At 36.2% G+C, this 20,127-nt stretch overlaps 1 protein-coding gene across 13 annotated transcripts in view; it reads right to left on the reverse strand.

Annotated features, from left to right (window-relative positions):
- Positions 1-20,127, reverse strand: part of DMD (dystrophin) — a 2,153,717-nt gene that overhangs the window by 1,484,495 nt on the left and 649,095 nt on the right. For all 13 annotated transcript variants that reach the window (XM_015443662.3, XM_065538825.1, XM_065538826.1 and 10 more), the window contains one exon: positions 16,019-16,198. In XM_015443662.3, coding sequence (XP_015299148.3) covers positions 16,019-16,198 — 180 coding nt within the window. The remainder of the gene's footprint in view (positions 1-16,018; positions 16,199-20,127) is intronic.

Raw genomic sequence — 20,127 nt, forward strand, 5'->3', positions numbered from 1 at the left:
TCCACTGTCTTGAAATTCTTAGGTTTTGAACAGGAAGCCCTTGTTTTCAGTTTGCACTGGGCCCACAACTTATGTAGCCAGTCCTGGTTTCGAGAATTAAATGATGTAATATCTGAGAAAAATAAGTGCTCTATAATGGTAAATATCAGTAGTAACCACTATCTTTTCTAAACTCTCAGGGAAATATGAAGAATTTTTCTATAGTCAACCCTGTCACTCATAAGATAACATATGTTAAAAAAATTTAAACGTTAAAATTTACATTTTCTCATTCTGAGAAAAATCGGAAGAGCATGCGCCAGCCTCCTGATATTATTCCAGGGTGTGTCTCTTCTTGCAGTAAGATTGTGTTATTTTGGTAGGCCTGGAAAAAACAAACTATGCTCAAGCAATGAAATTCTTTCTTTCCATGTTCTCTTCCACTTGTTTAAAAAATGCACATTAAAAAAAAAGCAATGTAAGCAAAACTAAGCAAATTTAAAGAATATAAAAGGACATACAATGAAATAAAATACTTTTTTTCTACCACTGTCTCCAGTTTGTTAGGAATTACTACAAGTCATGTATAACTTAACGACTGGGACACATTCTGAGAAATTCATCCTTAGACAATTTTGTCCTTGTACAAACACCATGGAGTGTACTTACACAAACCTAGATAGTATAGACTACCATACAGCTAACCTATGTGGTACAGCTTATTACTCCTAGCTACAAACCAATACAGCATGTGACTACACTGAATAGTGTAGGCACAATGGTAAGTATTTGTGTATCCAAACATTTCTAAAGGTACAATAAAAATATGATATACAGAGTTGGACATAAAACAATCTTTAGAAAATTTTTTAAAAACCCACAAAATTATACCAACAACACTCTTGGACCACAGTGCAATAAAAATAGAAATCAATATTAAGAAAATTTCTCAAAACCATACATTAAAATGGAAATCAAATAAACTGCTCCTGAATTACCTCTGGTTAAATAATGAAATTAAGGCAGAAATCAGGAAATTATTTGAAACTAATGAAAAATTTAAAAGTTGTAACATACCAGAATCTCTGGGACACATCCAAAGCAGTGTTAAGAGGCAAGCTTATGGCACAAAACACCCATATGAAAAAGTTAGAAGGATCTCTAATTACAAAATGAGCATTACAAGGAACTAGAGAAACAAGAGCAAACTAACCCCAAAGCTAGAAGACAGGAAATAACCAAAATTGGAGCTGAACTGAAGGAAAATGAGATGCAAAAAACCATAGAAAAGGTCAATGAATCTAGGAGCTGGTTCTTTGAAATAATTCATAATAAATATAGAACACTACCTAGACTAATAAAGAAAAAAGGAGAGAAGACTCAAACACAATAAAAAAATAAGGGGGATGTTACCACTGACCCCAGAGAAATAGAGAAAACCCTCAGAGACTATTCATAATGAACACCTCTATGCACACAAGCTAGAAAACCTGGAAGAAATGGATAAATTGCTAGAAACATACAACCTTCCAAGCCTGAACCAGGAAGAAATTGAATCATTGAACAGACCAATAATGAGTTCCGAAATTAAATTAGGAACAAAAAGCCCACCAACCAGAAAAAGCCCAGGATCAGACAGATTCACACCTGAATACTAACAGATTCAGAAGGAAAAGCTGGTATCATTCCTACTGAAACCATTTCAAAACACTGAGGAGCAGCTCCTTCCTAACTTGTTCTATGAGGCAAGCATCGTCCTGATACCAAAACCTGGCAGACACACAACAAAAAAGGAAAACTTCAGGCCAATGCCCCTAATGAACATAGATGCAAAAATAGTCAACAAAATACTAGCAAACCAAATCCAGCAACACACCAAAAAGCTAATCCACCATGATCAAGGCACTTCTATCCCAGGGTTGCAAGGTTGATTCAACATACACAAGTCAATAAATGTCATTCACCACATAAATAAAAAAACAAAAACTACATGATCATTTCAGCAGATACAGAAAATGCATGCTATAAAATTCAACATCCTTTCACGTTAAAAATCCTCAAAAAACTATGCATTGAAGGAACATATTTCAAAATAATTAGAACCATCTTTAAAAAGTCCACAGCCAACAGTATACTAAATGGGCAAAAGTCAGAAGTATTCTACTTGTAAACCGGCATAAGACAAGCGTGCCCTCTCTTACAAATCTCATTAAACATAGTACTAGAAATCCTAGCCAGAGCAATCAGGCAAGATAAATAAATAAAAGCCATCCAAATAGGAAGATAAGAAGTCAAATTATCCCTCTTTGCAGATGATATGGTTCTATACTTTGGCCATAGTCTCTGCCCAAAAGCTCATTGATCTGATACACAACCTCAGCAAAGTTTCAGGATCCAAAATCAGTGTACAAATATCACTAGTATTCCTACACACCAACAACATTTAAGCTAAGGCCAAATGAAGAACATGGTCCCATTCACAATTGCCAAAAAGAAATAAGATACGTAGGAATACAGCTAACCAAGGAGGTGAAACATTGCTAAAATGAGAATTATAAAGTATTGCTCAAGTAAATCAGAGATAACACACAAAAAATGGAAAAATATTCTATGCTCACGGATAGGAAGAATCTATATTGACAGAATGGCCATAATGCCCAAAGCATTTTTAAATTCAGTGCTATTCCCAACAAACTACCAATAACATTCTTCACTGAATTAGAAAAAGACTATTTAAGAATTCATATGGAGCCACTAAAAGAGCCAGAATAGCCAAGGTAATCCTAAGCAAAAAAAAAAAAAAAAAGCCAGAACCATCCCACTGCCTGACTTCAAACTATACAAGGATATAGTAACCAAAACAGCATGGTACTGGTACAAAAAACAGACATATAAACCAATGGAAAAGAATAGAGAGACCAGAAATAAGGCTGCACACGTACAACTATCTGTTCTTCAATGAAATCAACAAAAACAAGAAATGGGGAAAGGATTACCTATTCATTGGACCCCTTCCTCACACCATACACAAAAATTAACCTGAGGTGAATTAAAGACTTAAATCTAAAACCAAAACAATAAAAACCCAGGAAGATAACCTAGGTAATGCCATTCTGGACATGGAAATTGCAAAGATTTCTTAACAAAGACACCAAAAGCAATTGAAACAAAAACAAAACTTGACAAATGGTACCTAATTAAACTAAAGATCTTCTACACAGCAAAAGAAGCTATCAACAGAATAAACAGACAACCTGCAGAATGGGAGAAAAATTTTGCAAACTTTGCATGTGACAAGGGTCTAATATCCGGAATCTACAAGGAACTTAAACAAATTTACAAGGAAAAACCAAACAACACCATTAAAAAGTGGGCAAAGGACATGAACCCTTTTCAGAAAGACATACATGCAGACAACAATCATGTGAAAAAAATGCTGAACTTCACTAGAGAAATGCAGATCAAAACCACAGTAAGATACCATTTGACAGAATGACTACTATTAAAAAGTCAAAAAATAACAGATGCTGGCAAGGTTGTGGAGAAAAGGGAATGTTTATTGCACTGCTGATGTGAATGTAAATTAGTTCAGCCATTGTGGGAAGCAGTTTGATGATTTCTCAAAGAACATAAACCAGAATTACCATTCGACCCAGCAATCACCATTATTGAGTATATCAAAAAGAATATAAATCCCTCAACCCTAAAGACATATGCACATGTATGTCTTATTGCAGCACTATTCACAATAGCAAACACATGGAATCAGCCTAAATGCCCATCAGTGGTAGACTGGATAAGGAAAATATGGTACATATACACTGTGGAATTCTATGCAGCCATAAAAAATGAGATCATGTTCTTTTCAGCAACATGGATGGAGCTGGAGGCCATTACCATAAGGAAACTAACACAATAACAGAAAACCAAATACATTTTCTCACTTTTTTTTTTTTTTTTTTTTTTTTTTTTTTGAGACGGAGTCTCGCTCTGTCGCCCAGGCTGGAGTGCAGTGGCCAGATCTCAGCTCACTGCAAGCTCCACCTCCCGGGTTTACGCCATTCTCCTGCCTCAGCCTCCTGAGTAGCTGGGACTACAGGTGCTCGCCACCTCGCCCGGCTAGTTTTTTGTATTTTTTAGTAGAGATGGGGTTTCACCGGGTTAGCGAGGATGATCTTGATCTCCTGACCTCGTGATCCGCCCGTCTCGGCCTCCCAAAGTGCTGGGATTACAGGCCATTTTCTCACTTCTAAGTGGGAGATAAACATAGAGAACACACGAACTCAAAGGGGACAACAGACACTGTAGTCTACGTGAGGCTGGAGGGTAGGAGGAGGGCGAGGATTAAAAAACTACTTATTGGGTACTATGCTTATTACCTGGGTGACAAAATAATCTGGACACCAAACCCCTGTGACATGCAATTTATCTATATGACAAATCTCCACATGTACCCCTGAAGCAAAAATAAAAGTAAAAAATAATACAGTATTATAATCTTATGGGACCACTGTCATATATGTGGTTCAGTGTTGACTGAAATGTTATGCAGCACATGACTGTAGTTGCAATGACCAACTATTCAGCTATTTTTAAATTTTAAATTTATTTTGTTGATGCTGTTATTTTCTGATACAGTTTGGCTCTCTGTCCCCACCCAAATCTCATGTTGAATTCCACCTTCAGTGTTGGAGGAAGGGCCTAATGGGAGGTGACTGAATCATGGGTGTGGACTTCCCCTTTGCTGTTCTTGTGATAGAGTTCTCATGAGATTTATTTAAAAGTGAGTGGCACCCTTTGCCAGATCGTGGCCAGTCTGCTTCTTTAAGTGGGAGCCTGATCCATCCTCCTCACTGGGTGGGACCTCCCTGTGGGGGACTTCAGCAATTCCACCTAGGGTTCTATGGATAGAGCTCTGATCTCTCCCTGGGAAAGAGCTTCTGGGGGGAAGACCAGCTGCCATCTCTGTGGTTTTTTGAAACTAATGAGAACAAAGAGACAATGTATCAGAATCTCTGGGATGCAGTTAAAACAGTGTTAAGAGGGAAATTTATAGCACTAAATGCTCACATCAAAAAACTACAAAGATATCAAGTGAACAGCCTAACATCTCAACTAAAAGAACTAGAAAACCAAGAGCAAACAAGCAAGAAATAACCAAGATCAGAGCTGAACTGAAGGAGATAAAGACATGAAAAATCCTTCAAAAAAATAAATGAATCCAGGAGCTGATTTTTTGAAAAAAATAAAATAAAATAAAAATAAAAAAGATAGACTTCTGGCTAGACTAATGAAGATCAAAAGAGAAGAATCAAATAAACACAATCAAAAATTAGAAGAGGAATATCACCAATGATTCTAGAGAAATACAAAGAACCATCAGGGAATACTATAAACACCTCTATGCACATAAACTAGAAAACCTAGAGGAAATGGATAAATTATTGAACACATATACCCTCCCAAGACTGAATTATAAAGAAACTGAATCACTGAACAGATCAATAATCAGCTCTGAAATTGAGGCAGTAATAAATATCCTACCAACCAAAAAAAGCCCAGGTCCAGAAAGAATCATAGCTGAATTCTACCAGTGGTACAAAGAGCTGGTACCATTTCTACTGAAACTATTCAAAAAATTGAAAAGAAGTGACTTTTCCCTAACTTATATGATGAGGTCAGCATTATCCTGATCCCAAAACCTGGCAGAGATAAAAAAGAAAAGAAAGAAAGAAAAGGAAATTTCGGGCTAGTATCCTTGATGAACACTCATGCAAAAGTTTTCAATACAACACTGGCAAACCAAATCCAGCAGCATATCAAAAAGCTTATCTACCACAATTAAGTTGGTTTCATCCCTAGCATGCAAGGTTCGTTTAACACATGCAAATCAATACATGTGATTCATCACAAACAGAACTAAAGACAAAAACCACATGACTATCTGAATCGGCACGAAAAAGGTATTTAATAAAATTCAATATCCCTTAATGTTAAAAATTCTCAATAAACTAGGTATTGAAGGAACATACCTCAAAACACTAAGGGCCATAAATTATAAACCCACAACCAATATCCTACTGAATGGGCAAAAGCTAGAACCATTCCCCCTGAAAACTAGCACAAGACAAGGATGCCATCTCTCACCATTCTTATTCAACATAGTATTGGAAGTTCTGGTCAGGGCAATCAGGGAGGAGAAAGAAAGGGTATTCACATAGGAAGAGAGGAAGTCAAATTATCTTTGTATGCAGATGACATGATTATATATCCAGAAAACCCTATCGTCTCAGCCCAAAAGCTAAGACTTCAAACTATACTACAAAGCTACAGTAACCAGAAGAGCAGGGTACTGGTACAAGGACAGACATATAGACCAATGGAACAGAATAGAGAACTCAGAAATAACACTACACACCTACAACCATCTGATCTTCGACAAACCTGAGAAAACAAGCAATGGGGAAAGGACTCCCTATTTAATACGTAGTGTTGGGAGAGCTGGATAGCCCTATGCAGAAAACTGAAACTGGACCTCTTCCTTACAACCTATTCAAAAATTAACTCAAGATAGATTAAAGACTTAAATGCAAAACCTAAAACAATAAAAACCCTGGAAGAAAACCTAGGCAATAAAATTCAGGACATAGGCATGGGCAAAGATTTCATGAGGAAAATGCCAAAACAACTGCAACAAAAGCAAAAATTGACCAAATGGGATTTAATTAAACTAAATAACTTCTGCACAGCAAAAGAAACTACCATCAGAGTAAACAGACAACCTACAGAATGGGAGAAAATTTCTGACATCTATCCATCTGACCATGGTCCAGAGTCTACAAGGAACTTAAACAAATTTACAAGAAAAAAACAATCTCATTAAAAAGCAGGCAAAGGACATGAACAAACATTTCTCAAAAGAAGACATACGTGTGACCAAAAAACATATGAAAGAAAACTCAACATCACTGATCATTAGAGAAATGTAAATCAAAACCACAATGAGATACCATCTCACAACAGTCAGAATGGCTATTATTAAGAAGTCAAAAAACAATAGATGCTGGTGAGGTTGTGGAGAAAAGGGAAAGCTTTTACACTGTTGGTGGCAGTGTAAATTAGCTCAACCCTTATGGAAGATAATACAGAGACTTCTCAAAGACCTAGAGGCAGAAAGACCATTTAACCCAGCAATCCCATTACTGGGTATATACCCAAAGAATATAAATCATTCCATTATAAAGATATATGCATGTGTATGTTCATTGCAACACTATACACAATAGCAAAGACATGGAATCAACCTAAACGCTCATCAATGATAGACTGGATAAAGAAAATGTGGTACGTAGACACCATGAAATACTATACTGCCATAAACAGGAATGACTCAATTAAACCTCTTTTCTTCATAAATTACCCAGTTTCAGGTATGTCTTTATAGCAGTGCAAGAACAGGCTAAAAATTTTCCCTTTTATTTTAGACTGATATTCTTAACTGCAACTTTTAACTTTCCATTTAATTATTTACATATTATTGCCTTTGTAAGTTCTTTGTTATGCTGGGGTAAGAGATTTCGACTTCTTGCCTTTTGAGATATTCTAGTATTTGAATATTTAGATACTTACTAGAAAGATACAAGCTGTAAAGTATTAGTTACCTAATCTAGCATAACATTTTTTTTTTGAAAATACTAATACTTGCAATAACAGGTACCAATTACGAAGCATTTTGCATTATCCAGGCATTACAATAAGTCTTTTGAATTGATTATCTTATTCAAAAGATCTAGAATACTCCCTTGTTATGTTGTAAAGCCTTCATAAACGGTAGCTATTATTACCTCACAATGACCCTAAGAGTAAGTACTAATATTATTCCTATTTTATAGATGAAAGTGACCTTGTTTAGGCAGATAAAATTTTTCAGTAGCAAAGCATAGATATAAATCAAAGTCTGATTGTTCATTCATCCCATTCTTATCAGCTAGGCTCACTTGCTCCTACACTTGTACACTTTTTTAAATGGTGGTTTCCTTTTAAGTGGTGTGTGTTTGTATGCATACACATACGTACATAAATTCAGAATATTGAAATTGTAAACAGTGACATGTCATAAGTATTATATAGGAAGAGTTACTGAATGTTAAATATGTTTGGCTCTTGACATGCTATATTGAAATCTGTGCAAAATTAGTCAAATTACACTATACACACACAATCAGGTTGACAACTGTAGATCATGGTTTTTCATTACGTTGTTTGTACATATATGTAACTCTTTGCAGTGATCAATGAGTTTTAATGGAGATGGAGGAATTGTATTTCTACAGTTTAAAACATACTGCATAATCATAGCAACAGCTTTAGATAATAATTGATAGCCATGCTTAAAAACCAACTCCACAGGCATGGTAGCACAAGGCACAAAAATCTGGTCAAGATTTGCATCTCTAAGAAAAAGAAAATATTTATATGTTGAACTTTGGGAGAATCCTTGGGCAAAAGATCAGGTGGTCACAAAGAAAGCTGAGTTACCAATCACAAGGATGTAAAATGCTTTATCTTATGAAGTATGGAGGACTTCCCATAACTGAATGTAGTATACAATGAGTGCCAAAGTTCATGAGAATAGCCTGGTAATTTTACTATTAATTATTGTCTTGATACTGATAATAAGGGAATAAAACTTCTTGAATAAGTACTGACATTGGAATCATGAGGAAAATTACTGTCAAATACTTAGAAGGCATCACAAGTCATTCATTTCTTTGAAATAAATATTATATGATAATTAAGAAGGTTTATTCTGTAAAATTGTCTGATTTAATGTATTTTGTTCCGCATTTTACATTGTCTTTAGTACAGATTGTATCAGAAGGAAGAGATGTATGTTGTCTTCTGGATTCATATTAAATACAGAATTTGAGCAACCGTGTGAATTAATTGCACCTGCAAAAATTCCAAAGCAATGAAATTTCTTTTTTTCTGATCCATCTGGCTTTCCTCTACATACCATATAACACTGAAGTAATGAAACACATTCTATAATTAGGGATGGATATTATAAAGTATAGGTTTGTATTTTTCTTTGTGTTATTTCATTTTTTGTCAGGAGATAATAGGTGTATCATATAGATGTTGAGCATTTTGTCTTCATGGTATTTTAATGACATACTCAATGAATACAGTGTAATAATTGAATAAGTCTCCTTTGAAACGGGGTAGGATTTTATTATCATTATTTTCTCAGATGGAGTCTCACTCTGTCACCCAGAGCGCACTGCTGGAGTGCAGTGGCACAATCTTGGCTCACTACCTCTGCCTCCCAGGTTCAAGCAATTGTCCTGCCTCAGCCTCCCGAGTAGCTGGGACTACAGGTGCATGCCACTACGCCCAGCTAATTTTTTGTATTTTTAGTAGAGATGGGGTTTCACTGTGTTAGCCAAGATGGTCTTGATCTCACGACCTCGTGATCCATCCACCTCAGCCTCCCAAAGAGCTGGGATTACAGGCTTGAGCCACCATGCCCGGCCATTATCATTATTTTCTAGCTGCCTCTCCACTGGACAAAGTAGGAATCTTCTTCACTAAGTACTCCAGAGTTTTACATAAAAGCAAAGAGAAACATATCGAAGACATTTAGAACTTGATGGCCACTATAGAAATCTGCCTAGGTTACCTTTCTTTTAAATTTATAAATAAAGAATGAGAGATTCCACGAGTTAACTCAGACCCAATGTATTAAATTTTTTAGTGCTTACAACATTTTATATTGTTACAGACAATGCATTTACAAGGTAAAACCTATTGCACTGATGTACAAGGCCCATTCTCAAATATCTATTTTAGTTGGAGGTAGCAAAATGATAGTTAATTTCCAAAGTTATTTGAGATGTAACTTCAAATTTTCTTTTTTCTTTTTTTTCCTGAGACGAAGTCTTGCTCTGTCATCCAGGCTGGAGTACAGTCATATAATCTTGGCTCACTGCAACCTCCGCCTGGGTTCAAGCAATTCTCCTGCCTCAGCCTCCCAAGTAGCTGGGATTACAAGTGCCTGTCACTACGCCTGGCTAATTTTTTTTTTTTTTGTATTTTTAGTAGAGAGAGGGTTTCAGCACGTTGACCAGGCTGGTTTCAAAATCCTGACCTCAGATGATCTGCCTGCCTCAGCCTCCCAAAGTGCTGGGATTACAAATGTGAGCCACCACCCTCAGCCAACTTCCAACTTTTCTAATAAAACCTTTAACCTGAGAAATTATCCAAAACATGTCCTGAAATTTAAGGAAGTTAATTCTATGAACTTAAATAAGGAAACACAAAATAAGTGAGGTAATTTTAATTCTAGGTTTTAAAAAATCATTTTCTTTCTTTTTTATTGGCATCAGGCTTACTAGTCTTGAAAAGCTTTCAGGAAGCAATGAAAAGGGCTTTTAACTAAAAAGCCTTAGAGTATTTTTAATTAAAGTTACTGGACAAAAAAGAAGAGAGGCAAACCATTTGCAACTATATCCCTCTTGTACAAAGAGGTCTACAAAATTATGCTCTGAGAATGGGTACAGCCAGAATGTCAACATAGACTATTTTATGAAGGGCTAAAATACAGGATCTTTAAAGAATGAGAATGAACTCAGAAAAGAAGAGTATGTAAAGAAATTTTCATCTTGGTATGTTTGCACATTTCTATTTGCATTTTGGATATAATGAAAAGCATTGGCTTATCATTTACAGTTATGTTTTATATTACTATTTGATAGGAGTTTTAAATCTCTCATCAGTTGCTTGCTTCGGCAGCACATATAATAAATCTCTCATCAGGATATAAATGATATAGAAAGTACACGTAATTATATAATAATCATTTTCTCTTTTTGGGCATCCTTGAATGTAAGCACATATCTAGCATGAACATGAACTGCCATGTACAAGAAGAGGCAAATTCTGAGCATATATATTTTATATTAAAGAGGTGCTCACAGTTGAGAATGCTGTAAAAATGGTTGTTAGCAATATAGAAAAATATTCACAAAATGAGAATGAGATATTTGAACCTTAATAAGTCATACAACTTTCCTTATCCCTAAGACAATTTACTGTACTAAAAATTCACAAAACTACAAAACCTTTAGACTCGCCTGAAAAAAAATATATGCTTACACCAAAGCAGCCAGTGTATGGTGTATAATACTTAATGTAAATTATATATTAAATATGGTAATTATAATTTATGGTATAACATGGTACTTACAATTACCATATCAAATTGTAAAGCATATGAATAATATACCCTTTCAACAGCACATGTGATTTCGGTCAAACGAGGAAAGTAATGCTTCAAATCACATAAATTCTATTTTAAAATATTAATTATAATACATTTCTTACTATCACATTTATTAAGTTCCAGGGTACATGTACTGGATGTGCAGGTTTGTTACGTAGATAAACGTGTGCCATGGTGGTATGCTGTACCTACTGACCCATCACATAGATACTGAGCACAGCATCCATTAGCTGTTTTTCCTGACGCTCTCCCTCCTCTCCCACCAACAGGCCCCACTGTGTGTTGTTCTCTTCCCCGTGCCCATGTGTTTCCATTGTTCAGCTCCCACTTATGAGTGAGAACACACAGTGTTTGGTTTTCTGTTTCCGCATGAGTTTGCTGAGAATAATAGTTTCCAGCTCCATCCATGTCCCTGCAAAGGACAAAATCTCATTCCTTTTTATGGCTGCATACTATTCCATGGTGTATATATACCACATTTTCTTTACCCAGTCTATCATTGATGGGCATTTGGGCTGATTCTATGTCTTTGCTATCGTGAATAGCGCTGCAACGAACATACAAACGCATGTATCTTTATAATGGGATGATTTCTATTCCTTTGGGTATATGCCCAGGCAAGGCCTTGCTGGGTATTTCTGGTTCTAGTTCTTTGAGGAATCGCCACACTGTCTTCCACAATGGTTAAACTAATTTACATTCACACCAACAGTGTAAAAGCATTCCCATTTCTCTGCAACCCTGTCAGCATCTGTTGTTTCTTGACTTTTTAATAATCACCATTCTGACTGGAATGAGATGATGGGCTGAGGCTGAGATGGATGAATTGAGAGAAGTAGGCTTCAAAGGGGGGTAATAATGAACTTCCCTGAACTAGAGGAAAATGTTCTAACCCAATGCAAAGAAGTTAACAACCATGATAAAACATAACAGGAGCTGATAACCAGAATAACCAGTTTGCAGAGGAACATAAATGACCTGATGGAGATGAGAAACACAATACGAGAACTCCAGAATGCAATCACAGTGTCAATACCTGAATAGACCAAGCAGAGGAAAGAATCTCAGAGCCTGAAGACTATCTTGCTGAAATAAGACAGGTAGACAAGATTAGAGGAAAAAAAACGAGTAAAAATGAATGCACAAAACCTCTGAGAAATGTGGGATTATGTAAATTCTGAAGCAAAGATTGTTTGGGGTACCTGAAAGAGATGGGGAGAACAGAACCAAGTTGGGAATCATACTTCAGGATATCATCCAGGAGAACTTCCCCAACCTAGAAAGCCAGCCCAATATTCAAATTCAAGAAATGCCAGATACTCACTGAGAAGACCAACCCCAAGATATATAATCATAAAATTCTCCAAGGTTGAAATGAAAGAAAACATGTTAAGAGCAGCCAGAGAGAAAGGCCAGGTCACCTACAAAGGGAAGTCCATCAGATTAACAGCAGATCTCTCAGCAGAAACTCTACAAGCCAGTAGAGACTGGGGACTAATATTCAACACTGTGAAAGAAAAGAATTTCCAAGGCAGAATTTCATATCCAGACAAAGTAAGCTTCATAAGTGAAGGAGAAATAAAATCCTTTTCAGACAAGCAAATGTTGACAGAATTCATCACTATCATATTTCACAATTACGATCAAGATAAAATATATATCGATCAGGGTTAAGGCAACTAGAAAAAATTGTGCAAATTGCAACAAGTATATTTATGAAAAATTACTGGGAAACAGGATCATTTGAGTTTTTAAAGAAGTCAATCCAGGGTATATTTGCCCTCTTTTCTCATTGTAAGCCTCCACATAGCAAGAGTCATTCTCTCTCCAACATTTAGAAACAAAGTATTTTCTATCTTCTTAGGCTACCTTCTAATCAACTTAAATACCCTCATACTTGTGTCCAGGTATTATTCAAGTCAAATCTGACTTTGAAATGCAAGAGAGCAGCCCTCCCAGCTGATTATTTTTTTCACGTTTTGATCTCTTGCCATGCGACTGCTTCATAGGGTCAAAAATGCCTCCAAGCTTTGACCTGAATAGCAATCATACGCACAAGCAGTGTTCTTTATATGAGTACAATTGGATGCCTTGTCATCTCCATCACGATTTCCATACCCTGCCTCACAATAGGTTTTAACCATTATAAGAACTTTGCTCATTCTTTATACTAATTATTTAAAATAATTTTTGAAACAATTGAGGGTATCATGTGAATAGTCATTAATGAAACTGATTTTTCTCCCACAATCATTATAGAAAATGCACATACAAGTGAGCTTTGTTCTTCAAAGTCACAACCTTACAGCCCATATTCTTGGAATTCTTATGTAATTTTGATCAAGGTCAATTTGACACAGATATAAGAAAATTAGTTGCTCTTACATGACACTATTTCTCTACTGTCTCTCTTTACCTGCTTTTAATTTCTCTTTTCCTGGGTAGCTCCATTTCTACCTTCCTGTGAGCTCAAAAACAACCAGTAAAGATTTGGATCGATCCTATGACAGCATAATTTTTGGAAAGGCAATGAGAGAAAACTGAAATATGAGTTTAAGAAAGACTCAAGCTTAGTGTTCTGGAAAACAACTTACATGATGTTAAGTCCTTTTATTTGTTTCTAGCCCACAATAGGAGCGTGTAACTGAAAATAAAATTAAAAGCAGATAGTGGGCCCGGTGTGGTGGCTCACACCTGTAATCTCAGCACTTTGGGAGGCTGAAGTGAGAGGATCACAAGGTCAGGAGATCGAGACCATCCTGGACAACATGGTGAAACCCTGTCTCTACTAAAATACAAAAAAATTAGCCAGGCGTGGTGGTGGGCGCCTATAGTCCCACCTACTTGGGAGGCTGAGGCAGGAGGATGGTGTGAACCTGGGAGGCGGAGCTTAAAGTGAGCTGAGACTGCGCCACTGCACTCCAGCCTGGGCGACACAGTGAGACTCCATCTCAAAAATAAAAAATAAAAAAAAGCAGACAGTGAACCACAAAAAGCCCTTCAGACTAACTACATGACTTACATATCAAGCTCAACCATTTCCCCCTCAAATGCTTTCATGTCTATGCGTCCATTTTGTCTTCATTGTATCCCTATGAGCAAGTGAAGAGATATATGCTATAATGCATGTTGGACTTAATTTCATGTAAAGATGTAGAGTTTTAGGTCCTTATCATAGCTTATGGATGAGATTTTCTGAGCAAAGTGTTTAGGAATATGCATTTTAATTAGCTCCTCAGGTGGCTACTATGCAGACTCAAGTTTGAGAACCACTGCATGCAATGCAAATGAACTAGAACACGACCTGTGGTTAACTGTTACAGCTCCATAAACATATCCCTTAGAAAGGATGCATGTCAAAATAACTTTCTTTATCAAATAATGACAATCTTTCTTAACATGGCAACTGACCATTCTATGGCAGCAATAATCTACAGAAGTAATGGGTACATATGGGAATAATGTTAACATTGGGTTAAAAAGTTTCAAATTGACTAATGTCTCATGTATTTATTACATAAATACCAACATATTTTAAAGAAGCCATGGGCAGATCACATAAAATTGGAGGAATGACAATACAGTAGTAAAATTACTATTAGATCAATTAATTGCTAAAATATGTTTAATGGAAAACAAATGGAGTTTTTATTATCTAATGATTGTGTGGGAAATTATTACAATTTATATTCATATTTCTTCAAATTATTTTTTTAAATATCAAATAGGATTAAAAGTAACATTGAACTGTGATTGAACATCATATAGGCTGGTTTATTATGCTGTCTTAAATTTTATTCCTGGAGGCAATACTACAAACTTCATGTCTTCAAAAGGCATTTCCTAAGTGCTACTTATCAGATGTCAATTCTCAAGAAAACAAATTTCGTGTGCTTGTCTCACAATAGAGGAAGTATATGCCTAAAATCTCTTGAATATGGAAGTGTATGCATGTGCATTGAGCTATGAATTGTGATTAAAGTTATTCCTTATAATGCCAGACTATGTGGCAGAATATGTTAAATACTATTATATATCATGTTTATATCTTGAATGACTACTCATTATTCTACCATCCAATTATATAAGACAAGAAGAGGTTCAGCTTTTAATACCCCATTTTAGTGATTAAATTTTTAAAAATTATTATAATAAAACCACATACCCCAAATGTAGCTGAGATGTTTTCATAATCTACAGCCCATATGTGTTAGTATAACTAAGCCACATTCATGATTTTATGAAATCAGCAGTCTATGGCAGAAAAGGTACAACAGCCAGATAATTAACTGCACTAATAAAAAACTTTCCAAGAAATCAAAGGACCTGAACCCTAGTCCTCCTACCACTAACTTGTCTTGAAAAATTTACTTTTCTTCCCTAAGTTTCATTTTTCTCAAGAGTAAAATGGAGTTGGCTAATGGTCCTAGTGGTTCCAGCAATCTCTGATTTGGGGTTAGATGGTGATGATACAGTTTCCCAGCATTTTGTTCACCTGCTCTAAGTCACTCAGTTCCCCATTACTATTGGGCTGGAAGAAATTCACTTTAGGGCAGTAACAAGTTCAGTTAATTAGCACTCTTCCTCCTCAGCATTCTCCAACAAGCAGACAGGCAAAAGAATCATGTTTTTATTTAACTAAACACAGGGTAAAAACTAATCTGGTTGCTTCTTTTGTAGGGTTATAATGTTACTCTCTTAATACAGGTTTAAAAAATCTCTGAGATCATCTGTAGCATAATTGGTATCACTAACCTGTGCTGTACTCTTTTCAAGTTTTTGGACTAAATTATCCCAACACCGGGCAAAGTTTTCCAGCCATGCTTCCATCTTTTGGGTCACTGACTTATTCTTCAGTGTTGAAAGAAGATCTTGTTTGAGTGAATAAAGTTTGTCCATGGATTGCTTTTTCTTTTCTAGATCTGCTTTTAAAACCTGTTAAAACAAGAAAGATCACAGAATAAACCTGGGTTACATTTTATACACCACTATAGTTCAATCTGCTTTTGCATGTATTTGCTCATTTGTACAGATAAGAAAATATTTCAATCGTGCCTGCAAAGGATCAAAAGTTCAGAAAAATATAGGTAGAAAGTTATAATCTATCTAATTTTCCCAAGAAGTTTGAAGAGAAAGGAAAGTCAGATGTAGAATAAAGACCTACTAGAGGCAATTAAGAGCTACCTTAAAATATTTGAAGAACATCCAAGTGAAAAGGTAATATTGCTTCAAAAGGCAAAACAGAGATCAACATGTGGAATTTGGAAGGCATGGCTTTTGGATTTCCCCTTAATTCCTGACAGAATTCAAATAAAAACTGACAATCAGGTACCAGGAGTACTGAAGAAAAGCTAGTGAGTTGAGAAAATGAGAATGGCTAAGGAAGCTTGCCATTCTGAAATGCTATGATTATTTGGATAAAATTACAATATTATTGTTTCCACCATTTTAACACTCTGTTCACCATTTAGAGATAAAAATCTCATTATGTGATTTACTGACCTTAAAATTTTCGTAGCATCCATTAATCAATTAACATCTGGTTATTTGAGTAATTATTTTTTAAAACTAATTGTAGAGCCCATTAAGTAAAAGAACTAAGTCGCTGGGCATGACATAAATCCTTCAGCATCTCTTTTCAGGTTTTGTAAACACTTAGGTGTCTTATGAAACAGTTTTTATGCCATTTATGTTTCCAAAGTTCCTGTGAGCTGTGGAGGGTTACAAACTCCCTACGGTTGATTTGAAAGGAATAAGTGGTTTATGTGAAATCAGTAAATCAGGGCAGTTTTTTTACTTGACTCAGTAACGTTGCCTGGCACACGGAGAAATTCAATTCCTGGGTACTAAACATTACTCCCCGACTTAATTTGTAAACAAAAAAGAAGAAGGAAGAGAAATAAAGGAGAAAATTATCTTACAGTCACTTAACAACCCCATATTTGGCAGCAAATATAATGAATACAAACCGTGATACCTGTCTTTCCGAAACAAATCCAAGTTTATTTAAGAGCTAACATACAGCACAGAAATTGTCATGAAACAGATGCACCAATTACTCATGAACCAAAGTGCCCCCAACCTAGAGCAGTCAATACACCTTCCTGAAAAGGACAATCTAAGTAGTCCATTTTGGCACGCCACCAGCATTGATAGCTCTGAACTGCAGAATGCTCTAGTGTCTCCTCCAATTAGTTTGTCTTTTACTCAGAATCTGCTTCACCTGGTGTATGTTATAGTTCAGTCTTCATGCCATTTTTAAGGGGAAATGAAGTGAAATTTAAATTTCATTTCTAATTTTTCCTTAACAATGACTTCAGTATTTTTCTGAGCTTGAAATAATAGACCAAAATACAAATTAAGATATTATACATTGAATTCATATCACAATAAAACTCATGGTGTGGGAGTTTAGCAATAGATAGGTGCCTTTTTTTTTTTTTTTTTTTGAGTTGGGGGAGTCTCACTCTGTCGGGCAGCCTGGAGTGCAGTGGCGTGATCTCAGCTCACTGTAGCCTCTGTCTCCCAGGTTCAAGCAATTCTCCTATGTCAGTCTCGTGAGTAGCTGGCATTACAGGCACATGCCACTACGCCCAGCTAATTTTTCATATTTTTAGTAGAGACAGGGGTCTCACCATGTTGGCCTGACTGGTCTCAAACTCCTGACCTCAAGTGATCCACCCGCCTTGGCCTCCCAACGTGCTGGGATTACAGACATGAGCCACCGTACCGGCCCAATAGATAGGTTTTGCATATTCATTTTGTTTAAGTCACATGTTAGCTTTGCATTAAATTTAAGTGAATATTTGCATTAGTACTAGAACAAAGGTTTATGCTACCTGTCTCAAGCTGAGAGCCATATTTGAATTTCAATTTCAATGTATATTCCTCCAGTTACATTATACAGTGTCATTTTCCTTTTTTTTTTTTTTTTTTAACTACAGAAAGAGGCACAATATAAAGACAAAAATTTAAAAATAAAAAAAATTATGTAAGTACAATCCTCTTTGGCTTACTTTCTCAGACTGTAAGAAACTATTTTAAATAGCCGTATGTATAAGGCTAAAGGGTCTACCCATTATTTAAACAAAGTATGTAATGATCTGGAAACATGTCAGGAGTGTTGTAAGCCTCCTGTTTTAATATTAAGTCAAATGAAGAAACATTTGGTAAGCATTACAAAAATGAAAGTCACCATTAAAAACAAAATTAGAGGTGGTGGCTCACATCTATAATCTCAGCACTTTCGGAGGCTGAGGTGGGCAGATCACGAGGTCAGGAGTTCGAGACCAGCCTGGCCAACATAGAGAAACCCTGTCTCTACTAAAAATACAAAAATTAGCTGGGCATGTTAGTGCATGCCTGTAGTCCTAGCTACTCAGGAGGCTGAGTCAAGAGAATCGCTTGAACCAAGGAGGTAGAGGTTGCCCTGAGGCAAGATCGTACTACTGCACTCCAGCCTGGGCAACAGAGCGAGACTCCATCTCCAAAAAGAAAAAAAAAAAAATCCAATTAAGAAAAGTGCACTCAAGGTAAAGTAAAACCAATGTTATAATTACATTGTGTGATTACTGAATAAATGAATTTTTATATGTCTCTATGACAAAAACACTGAACCCAGACTTCTACCTAATAAATTTTAGATATGCGTTTCAAAAATGATGATGGCAGCTCAGTTATTTGGTCTGTTTCTCTCTCTCTTTCTATCTTTCAGTAGTCATTTCCTGGTTCCAGAAGAACTCCCCCAGGATTAACAGAGGGAGGAAAAGAAAGAAACTCCATGATGGTGCCAGACACATTAGATCATAGAATTCATTAGAATTACCTTATCCTGTCTATCCATTGATGCTGGCTCTTTTAAGCTTAGCTCTTACATGTGAATATTAAATAACTATGATTTGTTACTAATGATTGCATAAAATATGTATTTCTACATATCAATAATTAACCATAGGTCTATGAGTGCCAGAGACCCATAGTGCTCTAGAAAATTCAGGTGGCAAAAGGAAGATCTAGAAAATGTGTACAAAGCAAAGGCCAGCGGAGATAGTAAAAGAAGAAATATATTTTATTTTTATAGAAGCCAGGCATGTGGACCTACCTGCAAGGTAGGCAGGAAGGTACAGTCAATAAATCAGACTGGGTGAGCAGTGGATATGGAGAAGAGACAGATAAGCTGTTCAAGATGATTTGAAGTGAAAAGATAATGCATCATTACGAAAGGCCCAGGAAACCTTCATCTCACTCTCATCAGCAATATGCATAAGAGAATAATGCCAAGACAATTTCTCCTATATTGTCAAAATTGAGTTTTGCACCTATATTATGTGTAGTTACTTATCTATATGTAAGATGTACTCCAATTCATTCTAATCACCAATTGTACTTTGGGAGGTTGATCTATTACAGAGGTTCTCATCTTGAAAGAACACCAGAATTACCTGAAAGGCTTGTTAGAATGCAGATGACTAGGCTCTACTTCCAGAGTTTCTAAATCATTGGTCTGAAGATGACCTAACAATGTGCATTCCTAACAAATTTCCTTGATACTGATGCTGCCGGTTGGGGGAACACATTTTGAGAAGCATTGCTTCTGTCTGAATGGCCATCCCAGCAGTTGAGGTAAAGGTAGCAAGTCAAACAGCACTGTCAACAGGAACTTGCTCAGTTACCATAAGCACTTCATCCATGTCCTTTGATCCCACAGCCATTTAAGAGTATCTTCAATTTCCAAGTACTTCTGTAGCCCTTATATGGCATACTCTCTTGGATCACCCTGCTTCCCCAGAGCTGTCTTTACCTGGCAAACACCAACAGTCCCCCCAGCAGCAATACACTTACTCAGGAACAGATTTCTTCTTGAC

The sequence above is a fragment of the Macaca fascicularis genome, chromosome X (assembly GCF_037993035.2).
Source record: "Macaca fascicularis isolate 582-1 chromosome X, T2T-MFA8v1.1".
Taxonomy (NCBI): Eukaryota; Metazoa; Chordata; class Mammalia; order Primates; family Cercopithecidae; genus Macaca; species Macaca fascicularis.